General features: G+C 31.2%; 1 protein-coding gene across 2 annotated transcripts; it reads left to right on the top strand.

Moving 5' to 3' along the window:
- The first annotated feature begins 682 nt into the window (after positions 1-682).
- LOC127705845 (excitatory amino acid transporter 1-like) lies at positions 683-22,718 on the top strand. 2 transcript variants are annotated; one of them, XM_052210197.1, is made up of 11 exons: positions 683-1,103; positions 2,158-2,232; positions 5,681-5,803; positions 13,279-13,363; positions 13,499-13,541; positions 14,905-15,028; positions 16,042-16,168; positions 17,543-17,776; positions 20,402-20,596; positions 21,214-21,348; positions 22,537-22,718. In XM_052210197.1, the coding sequence occupies exons 1-11, from the start codon at positions 968-970 to the stop codon at positions 22,673-22,675; spliced, it is 1,416 nt and encodes a 471-aa protein (XP_052066157.1). In that variant the 5' UTR covers positions 683-967; the 3' UTR covers positions 22,676-22,718. The 2 variants fall into 2 exon arrangements, 1 of the variants encoding a protein (XP_052066157.1); XR_007984065.1 differs by having other exon boundaries at positions 684-1,103; positions 5,681-5,724.
- The last annotated feature ends 677 nt before the right edge of the window (positions 22,719-23,395 follow it).

Here is a 23,395-nt window from a genome sequence, read left to right as displayed (position 1 = left end):
TCATAAAAGGGTTTCCTTACATAAAAAGTTCCATTTTTTTATACTCCTGTGGTTTCTACTCATTTTACCTGCCCATATGAAAACCTAATTTAATAGAACTAAATATTTAATTTGTTCAATCGGCATTAAAGTCGTATTGTATATTGCCATTGTTTTGGAAAAGATAGGTACTGTGTTATATATCACAGCAGCATTTGGAGTATATTTAGCAACTCAGAAAGAAGAAAAATCTTCGTCAAGCTCTTTTATGTATGGCTTGATAACAATTAACTCTTAATACTATCATCATATCATTCAATAGTCATGAAAGTTGAGAGCACCAAACATTTGTAGATCGAGTTTTTGAAATACACTTCTCCTTTGCACAAACACTATAATATGACGAATGCATATATCTTTATAACTTTCTTTTATGAATAAATGAAAGAAATAATGCTCATATCAAGGATTTGTTTAGTACTATAATATTCCTTGCTCATATTAATCATGTTAATAGAGAAAACCAAAAAGCAGAATTAATATTCTACAAACGTGCATAACATGCATAATGCGGCGTAAGAAGTGAATTAGGAATTGTCCCTCTTCCTACAGAAAATCGGATAATAACGTCGTGCATTATTAGAATTCATATGTAAATATGTATATAGTATACAATACAATGCGCAAACGCCGCAAAATACCATATGCATTGAATGATAATAATATAAATAACAACAAAATGAAAATAAATCAATTTGACATTAGAAAGAGAGGGAGATACGATCATCGATCTCTGGATAACGTACGACATATTATTCCAATTAAATGTAAATATTGATTTATAAAACAATTTTAGATTATGTTATTGTTTGTCAGATCAATACATACATTTTTTATTTTTAACACACAGCGTCGTTATTGTTTATTTTTAGCTTTCGCGTGTAGTGCATATTGTGTAATTAAGATATGTTGATATCCGTTGACTAAGATGGCACAAAGTTGTAAGCAATGCTTGAATACTAATTTATTAGTAATTCTAACATTACTTGGTGGAGCTGTTGGTTTATCTGTGGGATTTTCTTTAAGGAAGTGGACATTAACGAAAGATACTCTGCTATGGATAGGTAAATACATGTTATAAGTATTATAATATTTGATTATATTTGTCTTTTCTGATTGTACAGTCACTGTGAATTAATTTTCAGAGAATGTTTTAAATAGTAAATACTAATTGTAAGACACATTCTATGGATAATTAATGCCGAAAAGAAAAAGGAAATTATTTCATTTATAAGTTGTGCATAGGCACGAGTTCTACATGTGTTCGGGTACTATATTATACATGTTATATAGAATATAACGTTTCTTGATAACGTAAAGGTGTTGTATCATATTACCGTTAAGTACGTGGAGAAGAAATTTCCTTTGTCCATGACCCTGATATTTAAATCAAATTGTGTGTACGGTTTATATATGGAAACACTTCTATGTATGTTATGTGTGTTTATTATAATTATACATAGTCTGTAAACAAGGGTTATTACTTAATATATTTTATTGTCGGCAAATTATCCTGCAATGGCAAAGGGGTTGGGGACGTATAGGGCGTCCCCCACATTGATTTGAAAATATATAATTTTTAAGCATAAAATCGTCTTTTATAAACTTCACCTCGCTACGCTCGGCTGTATTACGGTTTGTGTTGTGCTTTTTGTTACGACATGTGGTCTCAAAAGACAAATAGGGGGACGGGTGGCGCATGCAAACTGTTTAACCCCACTACATGGTGTGCCTCTTCCAACACATACAATCTGAACAATGTGTTACTCGATGTTTGGATTTTGGTAATTCGTGTTATCCTTTTTTTGAATGCTTAATATATTTGATTAAAGATAAATATAAACAATGTGGCTTAGAAGTGTGCTAGTATTTATACGTGATCAAAACATCTGCTGCATGTACACTACTTAATAGTTTATTTACTTAATTCTTTCAAACAATTTGAAACACAGCATTTTTCCTGACATTCGTTATTAAGTAAACCTATTATACTGTCTTAAAAATCTATTCTGGATTTTACGGTATACTTTTTTTGTACCATTATGACTAATAAATAATATTTTTTTATAATAATTTTATGATTTATTTATATATAAATATATATATGCCTCATTTCAGGAATACTCGGAGAAATGTATATTCGAATGCTGAAAATGATGATTGTTCCTTTGATGGTTTCCTCAATAATTACAGGTACATAATCATTTATGATTTCATGTGTTCATCTGCTTAAAAAGTAAGAATATCACACAAAGGGCAATGAAAACCGTGCATGAGTAGAAGACAGAGAGACAACACAACATTCTCGCTTAAAGATGAAGGACAAGCACCAGTCCACAAAACATTACTCAGAAAACGCTAACTTAGAAAATGGATTCATTTGAGTTAACACAATAGAAACACAACATGATGACACTTCGTTCATTACATTTGCAAAAAAAACCAAAAAAACATAAGGATCTCATGAACCAAAACAATTAATTCATTTCAACATTTATCTGAACTACCATTTCCTCCTAAAGATAGTATCTTGATGACACCTTGTGATTGACTTAATGCTAGTACATGTATAGTGAAACCAGTCTAAACCAAACTCCGAGTAAACCATTAGCATGTCTAAACCGAACCATGAGTAAACGAGAAGCCTGTCTACACATAACGCTGAGAAAACTAGAAATCTGATTAACCAAACCTTCAGAAGACATAAAGCATGTCTGAACCGAAACCTGAGCGTAAATCAGTTTAAATCGAACTCGGAGTTAACTAGAAATTTGTCTTTACCGAACCTTGAGTTAACGAGAAACATGTCAAAAGCGAGTACCTTGAAAACGAAAAATCCTGTCAAAACAGAACCGTGCATAAACCGAATCTTGGGCAATCCTAAAACCTGTCTGAACCGAACCCTAACCCTGCGTAAACCAGACACCTTAGTCTATCTTTACCTCACCCTAAGTAAACTCTAAACCTGTCAAAACCGAACCCTTCAGTAAACCTGTCTAAACTAAACCCTGAGTTAACCATATATATATGTCTTAACCAAACCCTCAGTTAATTAGAAACCTGTCTTTTGATCATGCTTATAAAGAAAGTTAAGTCATGAATATTCGTAAAGTTATTCAACGTTTTAATCGAATATCAGTCTTATCCAAACAAGATTTTAGTGCACCATGGGTTCGGTTGAGACAAATTGTACCGTATACATGATTTCAGGTTGCTACATCAATATATATTTTTGTGGTATAATATCTCTAAAGAATTTGATGGTTTAACTGATTTACATGTACTAGTATATAAATAAATGGAACTCGTTTTTACCCTTGATACTTAAAAAAATTCTGTTATTTTTTTCTATTATATTTATCATTGAGCATTGTTATATTTACATAATCTAACTCAATGTTACATTACAAGTAGCTCTTGATGATATCACTACAAACCAGTAAAAGTCTGAAATGGCCTATATCTGTACTCGACTGTACTGATTTTTACTCGACCAGTCTGAAATGGTCTGAATTTTACTCGACATTACTCGACCCCAGTCTCAACCATACTCGACCATACTGATTTGTACTTGACCCTTATCTTTGCCATTGAAAATAGTCTGAACTATTGCTCGACCAGTCTGAAACAGTCTTAACCCATTCTCGACCTGTACTCGACCATTTTTTTCAGTCTAAACCATACTCGACCAAAGGTCTGAACAATACTCGACCAGTCTGAACCATACTTGACCAAAAAACCTATACTTTTTTTTATTTAGCTGTTAAAATTAATTTCTTTTTTTCTGACATGACAACAGCCACAATAAAATAAAGATATATATAAAAACATATTTTTACATCCTTACATGATTCTCAGATTTATCAAATAGAGATAGTTAAATTAAATTATCTTATATAATAATTATCTTATATATTAATATTAAAGTTTTAGAGTTTTGTTAAAAAAAAGATTTTCTTTTAACTAAAAACCACACCTTTACTGAGGGTAATAAAACCTTATTAAGGTGCTTCTTGTTTGGCATGTGTTTTTTTTTTTTTTTTTTTTTTTTTTAAACTTAATTTTCCTAAATTCCTAAAGAAAAACTAAATAGGTTTCATGGTTACATACAATAGTTATATAATTATCTTTTTAATGAGGTAACAACAGACAAAAAATCACTGGAATTGTTTAACCTTATATTAGAAATATATCTATTCTTATTATAATTTGGGATAATATATATCAAAAAGGGATAAAAAAATTAAAGAAATAGATAAAAATTTTCTTCTGATTAGTGGTAAAGTATAAAGTAATACCTCCTGCTTGGGGGCAAACTCATTAAAAAGATCACACCTGGTCAGAGAGTATTAATTTCTAATTAACATTCATTAAAAATTGAAACATCCTGTGAATCTTTAATAAATCGCAAGGCCTTTTGAATTCACTAGATAAGTAATACACGAGTTTAAGAAAAACAAGTGCTTTCTTTTTACCTGTAAAACACACATGTACTGAGGTAAATAAACCTTATTAAAGTGCTTCTTGTATGCCATGTCTTTAATTTTGACAAAAGTTATTTAAATTAAATTGAAATAAATTTTTTCTGCAACTTTGGAACACATTTCCTTTTTTAAATGGTTATCAAGGATTGCTATGGAAGTTCTATTATCATGATTATATTAAATTCTTGGTTTTACAAAACAAAGACGTGATTTTTAAAATTTATTAAATTGCTTTATATACTATTTTAAATATATTTTAATAAAAAAAATGTTCACTGCATTATTAACTAAACTCAACTGACACCATAAATCTATACAAGGCTTAAGTAAATGGTGAAAATTGTCCAGTAACCATAAAATATATCTGAAACATTCAAAAAAAATTTGAATAACATTGAAAATATTAGTCACAATTCAGATTTGAGATTATTTGATCAGCTTGTTTTATTTTAATTTTAAAGGTGATATATATATGTAAGTGTTGATAAAAATGGTGTTAAATCTATATTATGTTTATTGTGAAATTTTGGTTTCAATGCCATATTGAATGCATTTTAAATTTCAAATTGTTGTTCAAATTTCTAGCCAGGGGAAATAGCTGTTAAAAACAGTTCCTAAATTGATGAAATACAATAGATAGATACCGTTGAAAAATTAGGTCTAGGTTGGTTAAGACTTAGTCGAGTATGGTTCAGACTAGGTCGAGTATGGTTCAGACCAGGTCGAGTATGGTTCAGACTAGGTCGAGTATGGTTCAGACTAGGTCGAGCATGGTTCAGACTAGGTCGATCATGGTTCAGACGAAAATAAAATGGTTAAGTACTGGTCGAGTAAAGGTCGAGTACAAGTTCAGACTGTTAAGTTTGGTTCAGACTACAGTCGAATATTATCAAGTAAATTTCAGACCAATTCAGACTGGTCGAGTAAAAATCAGTAAAGTCTAGTACAAATATAGGCCATTTCAGACTTTTACTGGTTTGTAGTTTATGCACATGATGTGATAATTGCAGTTAAATTTTTATACACATTTACAGATAAGTTTTACTTCGGTAGCCTGTAGCAATTTAACAATCGTATAAGGATTATCGAACTAGTAAGAAAAGATAAGAATTTATATCGTTATTATTTTTCATTATTTGTTTTTTTTTCATTTTTAGCAACAGCCTCCCTCGACTTGAAAGCAAATGGTAAAATAAGTGTGGTATGTTTGGTATATACAATGGTGTGTAATTTTCTACCCAGTATTTTAGGTTGCATCCTTTGTGTAATAATAGAGCCAGGTTAGTGAAGTAAATGTACAAATAAGAAAAGAAAAAAGATTAATAAACAAGTTTTCATTGCCTTTTCGTTAGTTATAAAAGAAATATTAATTGAATCAAATCCTTATTGACGTAATCTCGACAATTTTTGATAGCTAATACATGTAAATAGGGAGTCAAGCAACTTCAACCTGACAGTTTTTCACAAATAGTGAGTAACCAAATAGTCAGTCTCCGAAAACAGTAATGAAAAAAATAAGTATGATTATATTCTCAATTTGAAAACAAAAATTTATTATTTATAATTTGATTAAGTATTACAAATGTAACATAATGTGCACATATGGAGGAGCTACACATTTTATGTATACGAATTTGATAAATAATCAAGGACATGAAATAGACGAGTGACATTAACCATAAAATTTTATTTTTAATGCACCCACCTAGCATACGGCTAAATCATATACCATTCGAAAGCACATTATCTGCACTACCTTTTTTGCCCGGTCGTCAAAAATTCGTATGGTGCAGTTTCTGTCAAATCACAACGAAAGGTCAAGGACGGACAACTTCTAATTTTACAAGAAGTCAGCATTGTTTGCATATTCTGTCTTCTGAATAATGATATTTTGTATGGACATATGGAAATCTGTTAGAAAAGATGTTAATAGTAACTAATCAAAAGCACTTTGAAATATTAATGTCGGATTTTTAATAAATAGCGCTGTTTTCCAGAAATTCAATTGAAAATGACAAAAATGCATGAAAATCAAATTTTATGTCTGTGATTCAACTGTTATTCACCATAAAACCAAATAACATATTTTATTTAGTGCTAAGGATGTTTTCGACATCATTAAATTACTGCAATTACGCATCTTGTTAATTAAACAGCCAATTATAAACAACCATGCAGTTGCCCGAAATACCGCCATCTACAAGAAAATAGCTTTTTTAGCTGTTCTTTGTTAAAACAATTTGTATGTAGTCGATATTATGTTGAAAAACACAAATTTTAAAAGTGCAAAAATGTTAAAGGATAGAATACACAGAAAATTCTTGCATTTTAGTGAAAAGTTTGTGGGCGAAACTTTGATATTTCAAAATTTCAATATTTGTATGTTTTCTTGGTTGTTTATACTGCATCTTGCATTGAATGAGGAAGTGAAAACTATTATAAGCTAGCCACAGAAATGTTCTTCATGCCTGGCCAATATGTTTTATCCTATCCAACTACGTAATTTATTGTAAATAAATTGAGACCCTTGCAATTATATTTACTAACATTAATTTTTGAATTGGGAAATCTAGCAATTCGCAATAACAATACATACATTTACAATTAATTTACTCCCTGAATAGTTTACATATAAACACATTTTAATATAAAGATGATTGATTGATTGTTGGTGTTTGACGCAATTTTCGGTTTAGCACTTTTGGCTTCTAAAGTATTTTGCGGCGATCAGTTTTAAATGGTTTAGGCCCATGGAATGCCCAAGGAACCACCGACCTTCGGAAGGAAAACTGGCAATCTCCATCAACAATACATTAGTTATAGCTATTAGTATCAAGGACGAAGTTACTGTGTAGGTGTCACAACACAAATATACCAATCAGCATTGCTCACCTTTTGTAAAAGTAGGCAACCTCTTACCAAACACAGCAGTGTTAATGTTGATGTTTACTTCAGCTAAATGTTACAAGTAAAGTTTCTTAATAGAAACAAAAATATAAATGCATTTGAACCACTTTTATTTCAAATTTAATTGGCCATGATTTTGCATTAAAATTTCAATGTAGATTTGCCACATAATACTTTCATTTTATGCATTTAAAAAGAAGAGCACGATCTACTATTTAAGTAGATCATCTATTTAGCATTGGTTGATCATTGGCATATTAAAGATAGTAAATGTATATTAAGAATACATATGGTTAAAATGAAGTTATTTTATTCTAAAATATCTATACAATTGTGAGAAATAAAAAAAATGTGGTTGAATTTATCCAGTTTTTTTAATTGGTTTTATGTCATCTGATCTTAAATTATGTTCGTGGATATTTATTGTGCACTGAGCCCTCTGTTATTGATCTGACAGCGACTTTTTGCGATTTTCTCACTTTATTTTCATATTTTTTGGTTCAAGTTTCTAATGGTGCGAAGATCTCACAACAATAATAAGTGATATAAGTTGACATGAAAAAACCGTACAAAATGTTACATTGTATGTATAAGTGTTAAAAACATGGGTTAAAACAATCTGACTAAAATTAAGATCAATCACGACTCGCCTGCTCATATATTGCATGAGAATAACGAAATCAGAGAACTACATTTTAATAAGGTTAGGTTTAACTTAATGAGATAGCTTGAAAGCAGGTATGTTCTGGTAAATTTAAAGCGATTACTGTTTTTAGCGCTATTTGAATATGTCTATTATGAAACAAATCCCTTCACGTATAACCTCCATATGTGCACTTTGAACTTCCATAATTCTGCCAAGCAATGTCGAAGGAATATTGCTCATTACAATTTTGAGACTAACATATGGATATGTGAATGGAAAGAACAAAAGAAAAAAGGACGTAAGGACAAGATGATTCCTACATTTCCGCTATATCATATAAAGATAGATAGAGATGGAGAGAGAACTACGAGGTTTATCACAACTGTTTTCCAATCGTTTGATGTGTTTCAGCTTTTGGCTTTGATATGTGATAAGAGACTTTCTGTTTTGAAATTTCACTTGGAGTTCGGTAATTTATGTTGTTTTACTAACTTATTTTTTGCATCAATATCTGAGTTTTAAGTTCTGTTGTCTTTTTTCGCTCAGCTTGGAAATTTATGGTTTTCTTTTCTTTGAATGAAAGAAGGGATAAAATAATATGGAGGCATTCTCAAACCATGGTCGACGAAAAACATATGACAGCATGACCATGTCGAAAAATTAGGACAGACAAACAAATCTTCTCAAAATACCGAATTGTGTGAACAATACATAAACCAGTATGGTGATTACAGTTGTTCATGAAGGTTATTCAATCTTAATTAATCTGAATTATTAATTTTCAGTCATATTTAATAAAACAACTAACAAAGTATATCATAATGGGTTAACATTAAAAGGAATTCGCCCAATTTGACATTGAAAAGCGCATGGTACAGACAGTTTTCTTTCGAACATTGAACGAGCATAATCTTCGTAACATGTCTTTCCACATCGGGAAACTAATTTTTACCAAATATACTTCTTTTGTTCCTTAAAATTCTTCCATAACCTTTTTTTTAAATATGGTTGATCATTATCTGCCGATATTAGCAATATTATCTAGCAAACAAAAAGCTAAATGATCCCCATTTGCAGATGGTGTCTCTTGGGGCAACTACAAAAGCTTCATTAGAAGGCTCCATCTGGACCTACATCATATTAATTGCAGTTTAAAATGATGAAAAAAATCCCTCGGTCCATAAACAATAAATCTATTCTATTTTTGACATACAAATATTCAAATTTCAGAAAACATTTAGATTTTATTGCAATTTTTTTCATTTTTGAAGTTTTTTCAAGAAATGCAATTTTTTGTTAATATAGCGCAATCAACATTTAAGTTTGCACTTGATTTGAAATCATGGTAATTTGTTTTATAAGGTTTAGATCAATTTTAGGGAATAAAATGCCATACAAGTACCTGAAAATGGCATTTTGTGTAATTATAGCAAACATTTGGAATGCTCAGTTTAGACTTTTGACCTTGATTTAACGAAAATTGCACCGTACGAATTATTGACGACCGAGCAAAAATGAAAGTACAGGTAATAAGCTTTCGAATGATATATAATATAGCCGTATGTTAGGTGGGTGCATTAAAGTCGTTAACTAAGCGTCTTTTTGAAAATTGTCACTCGCCTAAAAGTGACATATTTTGGGAAATAGATAAAGTATCGGCATAAACTGTTTTCATATTAATTAAAGTATGGTACGATCAATGCGTTCAGGTTGAATATTCTTGAACTTTGCCCACTCGTTTTCATTTTGCATTTGTCTGTCATTGTGGTTTCTCGTTTGTGAAGGCTGGTTTAGTTTAAACATATTTTATTTGCTTAAATATGCAAAAGGGATGAGACACAAGTTAATAAAACTTATAAAGTCTTCTCCCATGAACAATTTATAACAAGAGAATTTTTACAAAGCATGCATGCACACAATACATTATATATATATTGGATATGTAAAAAGAAGATGTGTGATGATGTGAATGGTTGTACACAATATACATGTATATGCACGTTAGTGTGCTATATTACACAATTAGAAACCTCTTTGACTCTTAAATAAATTCATATACATTCTTTAAAATTCTTTCATTTTCATCATTAGTTAAGATATTCAAGTTTAGTGGAGAGTTCTCTGGTAACCAGTTCAGATTATTAGATAGTTTGATTCTTATATTCGTATAATTAGGACTTTAAAAAAAGAAGTGATATTAATCTTCACGCTTAGCACCACAGCTACAAGACGGATCTGAAATGATATTGACTCTGTTAAGATCATAATTCAAAAAAGAGCTGAGCATCTAAGTTGAGTCAAAATGATGTTGAGTTTACGATTGCCAAATTCATTATGTTTAGGTACTTGGGCTTTTAAATTCAGTTTTAAGATTTTTTAATTCGGTTTTAATTTACCTAAAGAGTCAATGCTGCGGGTCACCACATTAAGGTTATTCCACAGTCGTATAGTTGAAGATATGAAGGAATATTGGGTCAATGAAAGTCAACAGAAAGGGTATATTATATCATTCCCATTTTGTACGGGGGTAAACAGCTGTACTTTGGATTGTTGGTGGAATTAAATTGCAAAGATAGGCTGGTGCATTATTATGTTGAATATTATAAAATAATTGTAACCTCCTCCTTTCTCCTCGTTCAGCTAGAGTTTCCCAACCAATCTCATCATAAATAATTCTACTACTAGTAAAAATAGGAAGACCAGTTACAATTATGGCTGCCTCAAGCTGTAGCTGCTCTAATTTGTTACAATAACAATCAGTCCATATGGAAGTTAACATTTTGAAAATGAGAATGTTGATTGATTATAGACTCTCCTCTCGCGCCTCTGTTTGACAAAAAGTTCAGACGGAATCATAACTAATGTTAAAGATTTCGAGTGAACAATGGGGACTCTATGTGGACAGAAGTACAAACGAGTCACTCAGATCAATGGTAGAAGTAGTAGTGGTGGTTGTAGTTATGGTAATAGTAGGAGTATTTTAGTAGTAGTAAACCTACACTGGTACCCGCCCGTTATTTGGCAAGTTTGACAATACCGAAGTGAATATTTTACGGAGGGAACCAACCTGTGGTAAAACCGTATTCTACTACAGATACACATGTATAAGTAGTCCATATGATTAGTGCAATATTATAGTAGTAATAGAGCTTTCTTACAATTTGACGAAAGGTGCGTACGTTTGACGAATCATACATAAGACTCGTTTTAGGGATCCTTTATTTAGACATATTTATGTAATCTTAATCGAAGCGTCATGGAACTTTGATGGCGTTTCACCTTAATGTTTGCCTATTAAGGACCATTGCACTGCATGCAATTACCAGTGTTAAACTTGATTTTTCGTGAGATATAGGAATTTCGGGAAGTACGAAAGGTGAAAATATAATACCACCAGAGGGAAGGATATAAGTCTACAAAATTTCCTAAATATATAGGCTCGTCAGAAGAAAAAAAACCCCTAAAAATAAAAGATTGAGGTCAAAAATTTGCAACCCCAAAAATGATAAAATGAAAAAAACAATTACCTCCAAAACATATAAAGCCGGAGCTCGTTTAGTAACTTGCAGTGATTTCCTGCACCTCCCTGGGAACTACCAATTGTCGCCTTATGATGTGTCCATACACCAGAGTTAGGCTCAACTATGGAACCGTTCTTTCAGCGTATAATTGTGTTTTCGTCCTGAACATTAATGAAATATTTGCCACTGGACGTTAAGCCACCAATAATCATATATAATAAGTTGATCTATAATTAGATCTCAAGGGCGGATTTAGCAGTGAGGCGCACCCGAGTGCAGACACATTCCTAGCCTCCTATTCTAAATCTTTACCTTGGTATAATTATTATATACAGCTAAGTCAGAGACAGAGACGGTTTAATTTTCCAAAACACCCAAGTTTTCCGTTTTTTCTTTCAGTGTAACCTGTTTGTTTTTCTTCTTTTTTTACCATTTAATGCTTGTTATACAGTGTGAACTATGTAGCGTTCATATTAAACTTTATTTGCATTGATGTTGATGATCATCTATTTGTTGGTTGGCTGTTGTCTCGTGGACAATTTTACTATATCTAACTAATAGTAGTTAAATCAAAACTGTTTGTGAGGGTGGGTGTGTGTGTTTATTGTCCCCCTCCCCTTGGAATTGACACTGGATTTCACATGTTCGCTCGTGTTAACATCCTCTGCATGCAAATGCTAAATGCACCACCGATTGGTCCACAATTATCAGTGGATTTAAACAAATTAACGACGCGTAAAAGAATGATCCCAAATCAGTTGCGTAAATAGCATTACCTGAAGATATTACTAGTTGAAAAACAGACCAGGTGGCTATAGTATTTTTTCCGTTTCACATTTGTTTCCTGCGATCGCAAGAGTCACATTACGTTTTTTTTTATCACATTTAACCTTACCATTAATAGAATTTTTTTTATCGCAAAATCTTTTTTTTACAAGATTTATTTCACATTACTTTTTCAAAACATTGTAGCATCCTTGTCTTGCAAATCTCGATGATCCAAGTTGACAATTTGATGATAGCATACTCATTAGAAATAAACATAATTGTGAATCTTGTCGTTAAATTTAGAGTATCATACTTCAATAATTTCATTAATTTAAAAATGTTAATGGTGAAACGCATGCTTGAACAATCCCCGCGCAAATGTGTGCAATCGTGGTTAACATAAGTAACGTATCGGACGTAAGTGTATTTGAAACTATTTTTCTTTATTTTCAGATATTAAAAGCGTGTTTTATTTGTGATATGCTTAACATTTTAAAGATACGTTTGATTCAGAAAAGAATGTTGTTTTACCGGATAAATAGTAATAATACATGCTCCCTTTACGTTCGTTCGTACCTTTCGTCAAAATGTAAGAAAGCTCTAATATAACCGTAGCAGTAGAAGTAAAAGTAGTAGAGGTATATAGCAGCTGTATTACTACTATTAGTAGTAATAGTTGTACAGTAGTAGTAAAAGTAGTGATAGGTGTAATATATTGATGAAATGATTTTTCTTTGTCCAGCGGGAAATATTTCATGCATGTTCAGGACGAGAACAAATTAACAATAAATACAATAGATATGCCCTGTAGTAGTTGTAACTTAAGTAGAAGGGGGAAGTAGAGAACACAAACATACAAAATAGTAGTGTAAGATATAATACTCAAATGAATGAATTGTATCATATATTATAGGTAAAAGTGTCCATATATCAAAGGAATTTACATCTGTCCCCGATAAAAGTACAGAAACACAGGATATATTTGCCGATCTTTTAAGGTAAATTAACTTTACTAAGTCCAGAATATTTGAAATGTCAAAAGGATCAATATGTGTTCCAAATTCATATTTTCGTCATTTTTTGTTTATTTTGTTTATTTCATATACTAATATATTTTTTTTACTTTGATACAGAAATGTGTTTCCTGATAATCTAATTGTATCGACATTTGAACAGGTGAGACATTTTAATAAATATATTGTTTGTAATAATATTTTCATGCTTCATTCGAATGCTTTTTGAGTGTGCACTAAGAACACTAGACAACTTCTTGATATACGCAACTGGCTAACTACACTAGTATTTAAAACAGATACAAATCAACTGTCATGTCTCTTTGTGACATGTTTTGCTTGATTACGAGGTAGTAGCATCTGATGATGGGGAAATAAACTATGTATGATACCAGTTTTTGAGAGCATGCCACGTGTTAGTGGAATAAAATGAAAAAAACTCTATAAATGTGGGTTGTCCTAAGCGCTTTACTGGTTTTATTTACATTAGGAACGCTCAAACATAAAAAATTGAAAGCCAAGGAGGTATATGTACTTGCATACGTGATGAATTATGTGCCTTCATCATTAAAGTTGACAAAATGTGGAAAAACAAAACTAAAATGCTTGAAAGCATAAAATAATATAAAAAAAACAAACATAACATTCGAAACGCCCACGGTCTACTTTCCCTTGGAAGTTGTGACCTTGAACAACAAAACACTGCACAAAATAAATATCGAATATTATAGCGAAACACTTTGTCGTTTTTGAATGAAGCGCAGAAGACAAAGTTTTCGTTGAAATGAGCTGTGTAAAATAGTAATTTTGTATTTATTTCGAAATGTACAATGAATACCGGCTCTAATCAAAATAGGAATAAATGAGTTGACAATACATTAAAGCTCCTTGCATCATTGTGAAATTGCAAAATTTTTGGCGTGTAATTTTAAGCGTAATTTGTATGAACTGATACATTTGTACTATTATATATTGTTTATGTTGATTGCATTGTGTGTATTTACCGCAGCTTCAAAATAAAACCAAATTTGCTACTTTATCGCCAAAGAAAATGTTTAAAAGTTTCCGATTATATTGAAAATGTCAAACAATTATACTGCGATATACCTAAATTGAAACCAAAATTATATAACAACTTATTTTTGTTATTTTTTAAAAGTGATCACATCTCTTCCTTGATCAAAAATCAATAAAATGGGGGATGAAAACCAATAAGTGGTAGTAAGAATGTCGATGCAATGACGTGACGAAAAGGGACGAACGGACAAGCAACAGATATCAAAACTCAGGACAAACATCATCTCTACCGCCCCCCCCCAAAAAAAAATTTTTTTTTTTAAAAAAAACCCCACGAAACGCAAAAAACAAACCAAAAACAAAACAATAAATGAATAACGTTGGAGAACTCTGTTGCCTCTGAGAAACTCCTTTTAAAATTCGTTGATGATTCCTATCCTTTATAAAACATCATACTGTATCGGATTAGTCTATTATCGTACTTTTGTTTTTCTTTCTGCATTTCGAAGGCACATACAAAATACAGAATAGCTGAAAGAAATCTTAGTCTAGTCAAAAATGAATCAAGCTTTATAACAATAATAAAAGAAAAAGAAAAGATACTAGGGTCTGCTCATGGTACAAATATAATTGGTTAGTATATATATATCTTAATCTTTTTTTTATATTTTGATTTGAATTGAAGCTCTCCTGAGTATGTCAGTATAAATATATAAGACATGAAGATATTGTACAAACAGGAAACAAATCTACAAAAAACTTTGAACACATCATAATGAGATAAAAGTATCATATTATAATATATTGTAATAAATGAAACATAAATATATCCGCATAACAAATGACCTTTATCAGTGTCGATCTTTAAAAGAAACTTAACATCATGCTAGAATAAAACCGTGTGATTATCAGAGACAAGGACAAACACGGACATAAACTATTACAATTTCGTGCGTTTATGGATTTACCTTCATTGAGAACGCTCGAACCCAAACATATGAAATAAATGAGACCGGGTGTTTCAAAAGGAGCATCAGACAGACCGGGTGCTTCAAAAGGAGCGTCAGGGATGTATGAATTAGTATAAAAAGTATAACAAAAATACCGAACTTAAAGGTAAATTCTAAAAGGTCCATAAAACCTGACAAAATCAAACATAATCAATACATGAAACCAGTGTAAAACAACTGTCGTATTCCTGACTTCATACAGACATTTTCCAAAGAACGTTAGGACGTATATGACAAAATGAGACACAAAAAGAAAATACAAGGTTCCTGACTTGGGTCATATAATTATCGTTTAATTATTGGATTATTTTGCTTAAATATTTTTGATCGCTAAAATAATGAATGGTACAGATTCCATTGAAAAACGGGCAGTGAAAATCAACCAAGAAAAAAATCATATAGCATTTTACAGACGACGAACACACAGTCGATCAAATACATCAAGATAAAAACGTACTATTGAATTCTCAAATTTACTGAAAGCAACGTTACTTTGAAGAAATTTATCTGCTGATTTAGAAATCGTTTTTCGTTTTACTCTTACAACTGTAAATTAACCACTCTGAATTCTAAGTGGAACAGACACATTCATTTAAACAAATAACAACCGTTAAAACTGAAAATATATAAATATAGGTTTGATAATAGCAAGCAGCATATTTGGAATGGCAACCAGTGCAACAAAGGAACACGGAAAAGCCTTCTATAACTTCTTTACATCAGCTACGTGTGTCATTCTGCAGATGTTGCGATGGCTTATTTGGTAATATGACTTTTTGTAAATGGAAATTAAAACTTAGAGGTTATTAATGTAAACGTTATTCAGGTTAGAGATATCCATGAATCTTTGAATCTTCAGGAAGTTGTTTGTCGTTATAATCTTCAATTTATTGCTACAACGCCTTTCTCGTTCATAATTGTGTTACATTTCTGGAATTTCAAACAATGGACATATGAACATGCAATTTTTCAGATGTTATTCCATTTGGAAGTGCTTGAAAATCACACATTTATTTATCATAATTTGGAAAGTACGTGTTTAATTCATTATTATACATGTATGGTTAACCTGGTAAATAAAGTAAGGGGTAACACTTTTCTACTCAGTTTAACATGCATTTTAATCTTATCTTCTTTGTTTTTACAGATCTCAAAAATAAATAAATGTTATGCCTATGAAATTTTATTGTTCATTTATAAATGATAGATTTTGAACTGAAACCGCGAATAATCTTGATGGTAATCGAAGTTAAAAGACTAACCAATTAACTATTATACTATTGTTGTGGCCAACTGTTCAGTCATTTTTAGCATATTAATTGCTGTATATTCGGTACTTTTTTTACCATACTGCTCAAGGCTGATCAAGAACTGTTCAGTGTTTGTGCAGAAAGATCAGTAGATGTCATTTATACTTTGTAAAATCATAAATACTGTATTGTCTAATAAGGTATACTGAACAGTTACTGGATTGCGAAATACTGAATTACCATCTGACAGGTTTTCTGTAAAATCACTCAATATTTAAAACGGCTACACGTTTTTATGTTGAGTATAAACATAAGCATATGTGGTATGATTGCAAATGACACAACGGCCAATCAAAGGTCAAAGAACAAAGATGTGAATAAGTGCTGGTTACCGTATGAACTTTATCAATGATCAAACCCATACCATATAGTAAGTTTTAAAAAGCATATTTTATCTGAATATTTAAAGTCTAGACATAGCCTTGTTTGTGAGTAAAATCATAATTCATTTGTATGCGGAAAGTTTGGAAGTCGATTTCAAATACAATTACTCATATTCACAGTAACTATAACGAACAGGAAGAAAACGAACATATGTGATCTAGTTTTTTTATTTAGAAAAGTACAGAAACGTTTGTTAAAACAAAATTTATCAAATGATAATGCAAAAAAAAAAAAAAATTAAATTGTACTAAGGATATGACATTTTTTTTAAACTTTGATATCTTTAGTAGTTTCCATAGCGCTGATTATGTAATGTAGAATAGCTGAATGCATGATAATGCTCAATATTATGCTGACATGATTTATAATAATGATTGATGCAGATGGTACCAAATATATATGCAATGTAAAGTTGTTAGTCAAAATTTTCATTTTGTATGAAGGTTTACACCTGTTGGAGTAGCTAGTCTTCTTGCAAGGACACTAGCAAGCTCGGCCGATACTAGTGATGAGTTCAAGCACCTTGGCATGTTTATAGCTACAGTCTTACTAGGATTTGCCTTATGGTCGTTAGCAGTTGTCCCATTAGTTTATTTTATCATATACAGAACAAATCCATTCCGTTTTCTCTTCACATTGGTTGAACCAGTCTTAATAACGTTTGCGACAAGTAGTACGTAAGTATATACATATCACTTTAGCATGGTAGATGACAGAGGCTGTATCTAGTGCAAATATAAAAAGTGTCATTTGAATCTTTTTCACCAGTTATGATCAAGGTATCAGTAAACCCGGATATGATTTAAAATTTTAAAATATTTAGTCTCATTATTTCATGTGTATTTTAACGTTTCAAACGTAGATAAAAATGTTATTACGTATTAAAAGCTAAATTTATTTCTGTCATTTAATTTATCACTTTCTTTGTGTGCTATATCTGTTTGTAAACAACCATCTGCATATTTACTTCATCAAAACTTCAAAAGCTCCTTTCCTTAGGCGCTATATTATTTCCTAAATAAAACACTGTTTGACAAAAAGAAAGACATACATGTACCTTCTAACTGTGTATTGTCATAATTGCATATAAATGGGTATAAAATGAGACATAAACTCCTGTATGTGTTAGATTTTCATATTATTCAGCCAATTAAGATGATTTGATACAAATATCAATGCAAAGTTCGTAATCTGTACTTTAAAGAAGGCCATAAACAAAGGAGTTTCCCTTTGTTAAAATATTTGTTTTACCTGAAGTCACATTTACATTAAATACAGGAGAATTTCTATCAGATTAAAGGATAATATGAAAGTACTGGTCATCTGCTTTGGTGTCTTAGAAAGAAACCAGGACAAGAGCCCTCTCCTTTTGAGATTTACTCAACTGGCCTTTTTCATATAAAGATTCAAATGTCGTTGTAAATATTGTGACAGTAGACACTAAATATATTTTGGGATATTTTTGTGTCTCTGCCTTACGGTCCGATATATATCCGACAAATATTGACATCTACTTTTATTAATAGTTAGTAATTCAACAATGTAAAGAACTTTTTTACGATTTCAGCGGACGTCTCACATGCAGTAATCATATACGATATTACGTTTGTCCAAGTGACTTTAATTTGGATCAGCTATAAACAAGGTATTAAATAAAACTTGAAATCAACATCAAGTTTAAAAACCTCCATTTCTTCTTACCGCTTAATTTCATGATGTTAGTTAGATTACTTTTTAATTTGATGTAAATATCATTTTTTTCCTTTTAGTTGATTTTTTTCAAATGCAACCTATTTATTATGATTTAAAGACATATTGTGCATTATAACTTACCTTAAGAAATAAATTGCAAACAATTGATAGTATGACTAAACCTTTTCATGTTATGTAAACATAAAAACTTTGGAACTTAGCGTATTCCATGCATGCATGGACGAAGGCAACTAATGTTAACGTAGACTAACACAATATACTTATTCCATGCATGCATAGACGAAGGCAACTAACGTTAACGTAGTCCATGCATGCATGGACTAACACAATAGACTTATTCCATGCATGCATGGACGAAGGCAACTAACGTTAACGTAGTCCATGCATGCATGGACTAACACAATAGACTTAGTCCATGCACGCATGAGCTAAACTAACTTTGTATAGAAATTTGAAATTAAAAAGAAAAAAATGAAAGTGACTCTAAATTAAAAAAATAATCTAACTAACATCATGAAATTAAACGGTAAGAAGTAATGCAGGTTTTCTAAACTTGATGTTGATTTCCAGTTTTATATAATATCTTGTTTATATCAGAACATTCGCTTTACAAGCATTATTTTTTGTAATCCCTTTGTTTTTTTCCTTCGCTTTCCATTAGTATGTTTTCCCTACGCTTTGCATTAGCAATTGTTTCTGTATGTTTTGAATTAACAGTTATTGCTACGTAGTTACTATTTGTCCCAATATTCGGAAGATAGTTGATCATAGAGACTGTTAATTTGGATCTCAATAAAAAGTAGATTCATATAAAAACATCAATATATTAGATAAATCTAATGAAAACTTTCAAACTCTAAATAAAAATTAGATCTGATGAACTAGAACTAGTCCGTAGGTTGCTTAACCAATATACTATGCATTGTTAGAACTTTTCTTGTTTTAAAGCTATGCATACTGACTCCGAATATTTGGTCACAAGAAACCATTGTGCATGTAATGTATACTGATAGAGAAAGAAAATGTTTAAGAAATAAAAATGATCTGCTACCCGTTCAGGTGAAGTTCCAGAGTACACAAACCCTTAAATGTGTTGAACTGATTCAGAAATATTTTGGTACACACGAAAGGTGACTGGAGTATATAAATAGGGTAAAACTGACTTTTCCCGACAGGCAATCATGCTGAGGGTTGTACGTACAGATGTATGGGATTTATAAATATACAGTTACATCCGGTCTGAAGGGAAACGATTAATCAGATGTCAGGAATTGGAATAAATAGCCCGTTATAGAATTTTGAAATGTGTTTTAGGTAGTTTTTTAAAATGTCCGTCCCTCTCCATATCATTCTCTTTTTTATTGACTGTTCAAATTGTCCACTATCAATTCGGTCGACCCCGGTTTTAATTGTTTATGCCCGGAATTTTTGTAACAAGGTTGTCTATGACAAACAACAATCAATCAATTATTAAATCTAATATTTTACAAATCAATTATAAAGACGAATAAAGGCATTATATTTTAAACTGTATCTGTCAACACAGGAAAAAACAGAATCCAAAGCTAATGTATCTGTTCTTGTTTTAGAGCCATTGCTATGCCAGAAACATTACACAGCTTAGAAGTGATAAACAAACTAGACAAAAGAGTTACCAGGTTTGTCGTGCCGTTGTCAGCCTCTATAGGTAGGAGTGGCACGTGTCTTTATATCAACATATCATGTTTGTTTGTTGTTCAGTTGGTCGGAATGGAACTAACCTTTACAAGAATTGTCCTAGTATGGTAAGTAATGTAAGATATTGTAAAGCAAAATTGCAATGCACTTATGCACAGATAAAAAAAACCAAATTCAGTTATATTTTTTTTAAATGTCCATTTTACCACCAGAAAGGTTACTACCATTTGACAGAGTTTATAAATGGTGTTTGGAAATCATACATATCATCTCCTATCTTAATGACAATCCAATCACGATAATGTATTTTGGAGTGTTTTTGTATAAAGGTTTGTCTGAGGAGATGAATTAATAAGACATGGAATCTGTGGAACTCCATCCCAGCAAGCGAATGAATATTAGTGATAACTTAACTATTTTAGATATCGGTCGTCAAACTGAATTTTGCAGCTAATTCATTTGGTCTCTCCACTTACTGTTTACAAATGTTTAAAGCTATTATAATATCCTGAAATGAAACGATTATAAAATGCAACAGTAGTTTTCCGATGTTCAAATATTAATCATGAATAGAATATGTCTGGTTACAGTATTGTTTAAAATCAGCATTGGACTATTACAATTGTAGCTGTTGAGGATTTTTTTTTATCTTAAATCAAAAACATTTATAAAATGTTATTAAATTCATTCATTAATCTGTTATGTTTGATATCTTTAATTGTAGTATTTTATCAACGATATCAGCATTAGCTAACCCACCAGTTACTGGTGCCAGTCTAGTCAATATTATCATTATACTAACGGCATTAGATATACCACCGGAGGCTGCTTCCTTATTATATGCATTTGATTGGCTATTGTAAGTAACATACTTGTATAGAAATAAGGATAAACAGTACAACTGCCAATGAGAAAACTATCAACCACCAAAGGGAAATGATGTGAACAACTACAGATAGATCGTCGTACAGCCTTTAAAAATGAAAACCATATAGTAAATTATAAATGACTCCGGCATAACATAATGTCAAACAATTCAATATAGAAACTAACCGCCTGATACATGCTACAACAAATATATTATTTGACAAACCGCAACCGACGACAGTCATTGTGTCACAGTCTCCTGACTTGAGAAAGACACATAAATAATGGGACGGAGTTAGATATTTGTGTGAGCAAACAATCGCCCTGTTGTTGTTTTATTTATTTATCATAATGAAGTAAATGAATTTTCAGATAACGATAGATTTACCAACTCCAGAAGTTGCAATCATTTGTTCAATTAACCATTATCTTTCGAATAGAATCTTCTTTATTTTCAAATTATCATTTAAGAAATGGTGTTACATGTTGTGACGTCATTATTTTGGATTTTTTTAATTGGTCTATCATCTTTTGCTCAACATTTGCAAAGACAATAGTGAAATTTCAAAATTGGTCTACATTGGCTTTAGTGTATATGACTTATGCATATATAAATTGATTGTAAGTATTTACACTTGCACACACAAATTTGGAAATTACTCGGTGTAAGGAAGACAAAACGATAGAAAGATATAAAACGCACAAACCCCCAAAAAATCGAACGAGAAAAAACTTTCAGAAAAATCAATCTTTTAACATACCAACTTAAGTCTTGTTTATGCACAACAATTTTCTTATATATAGCCAAATATTCAAAACCTTGCATGAAGTAAATTTTCTCATAAATGGGTTTGGAACTAAGTAACAAAGTAATGATCTATTGAGTATTTGGACATGATGTCATTTATTCCATTATGGTCAAAATAAAAGCGAAGAAAACAGCGAATGAAATATCCATTTAGATAACGTTCCAATAGAATAAATCTACAGCCTTTCACATGCCACACAGTGTAAACGATCTCTGTGTAAAGTGCTGTAAAATGCAGCAAATATTCAATACAAATTAAATACATTTGATTATATTTATAACAATATCAATTGTTGTACACAATTGAGGTCTTCTTTTCCAGATAAATGTTTTATACTTATACTATATGTTTATATAAATTTTAAATTTCAGAGACAGATGTAGATCTATTGCCAATTTGTTTTCACACGCTCTTTGTGTTGTTGTCACTTATGAACTCAGCAAATCGGCATTGTCTGAAGAAAGTCGAGAAGTCACAGAAAATATATTAAACACTGAGATCACAGTTTGATTATTGTCTTTTTATTCTAAAATAAATAAATACTTAGTAAAGACATTTATATTTCCGTCTTATATATCAATTTTTGTTATGCACGTTATATATATTTGTATATCTTATTGAAAACTTATGGATTATCGACACTGTTAAATTGGCCGCCAACGTGGGTATCTTAATTGGCTTATTTGTTGGTATCAGATGTTTGTGAACTCAGAACGTACAAATTAAGGGTAACACATTATCTTATCTTGAAAATGCAATAGATGATAATATCTTTGGTTATTCTAAAATAAAAACATTGATATTATAGTATATGAGACGACGGATTTTTTAGAGACTTGAAGCTAGTCGTCAATCTTCGATTGCATTTTCTGGTCTCCTTTTTCTTCTTGGGGCTTTAAAATCAATGTTTGATTGCCATCGCACCTGTCAAGGCAATGCCGTGATCTTGTAGATTTTTCTGGATTGTGTCGACTTTATTTTGACAACATGCTGTCAGTGTAATATAGGCATCAGTGTCCTGGTAATTTTCAACTGATCGGATGCCTACTAGAGAGCGGATGTGACATTTGTCTGTCTATGATACGTGGTGTACGATTAGACTACTCTTTGAAAATATAAAACCATACCTGAATTTTTCAGGTTTAGTTCCTGCTTCCTGTCGGTAGTCTCCCATTTTCTCTCGTATAGCTAAATATTCCTGCAATTTAATTTTCACGTATGAAAAAAGTA

Source organism: Mytilus californianus, unplaced genomic scaffold (genome assembly GCF_021869535.1).
Source record: "Mytilus californianus isolate M0D057914Y unplaced genomic scaffold, xbMytCali1.0.p SCAF_6, whole genome shotgun sequence".
Lineage (NCBI taxonomy): Eukaryota > Metazoa > Mollusca > Bivalvia > Mytilida > Mytilidae > Mytilus > Mytilus californianus.
Note: the sequence above shows the minus strand (reverse complement) of the source record. Positions and strands in the feature narration are given on the sequence as shown.

Coding starts and splice junctions, on each gene's coding strand:
- LOC127705845 (XM_052210197.1), top strand. CDS start 968: ATGGCACAAAGTTGTAAGCAATGCTTGAATACTAATTTATTAGTAATT. Junction 2,233..5,680: donor GGTTTCCTCAATAATTACAG/GTACATAATCAT, acceptor TTTCATTTTTAG/CAACAGCCTCCCTCGACTTG. Junction 16,169..17,542: donor ATGTTGCGATGGCTTATTTG/GTAATATGACTT, acceptor TTTTGTATGAAG/GTTTACACCTGTTGGAGTAG.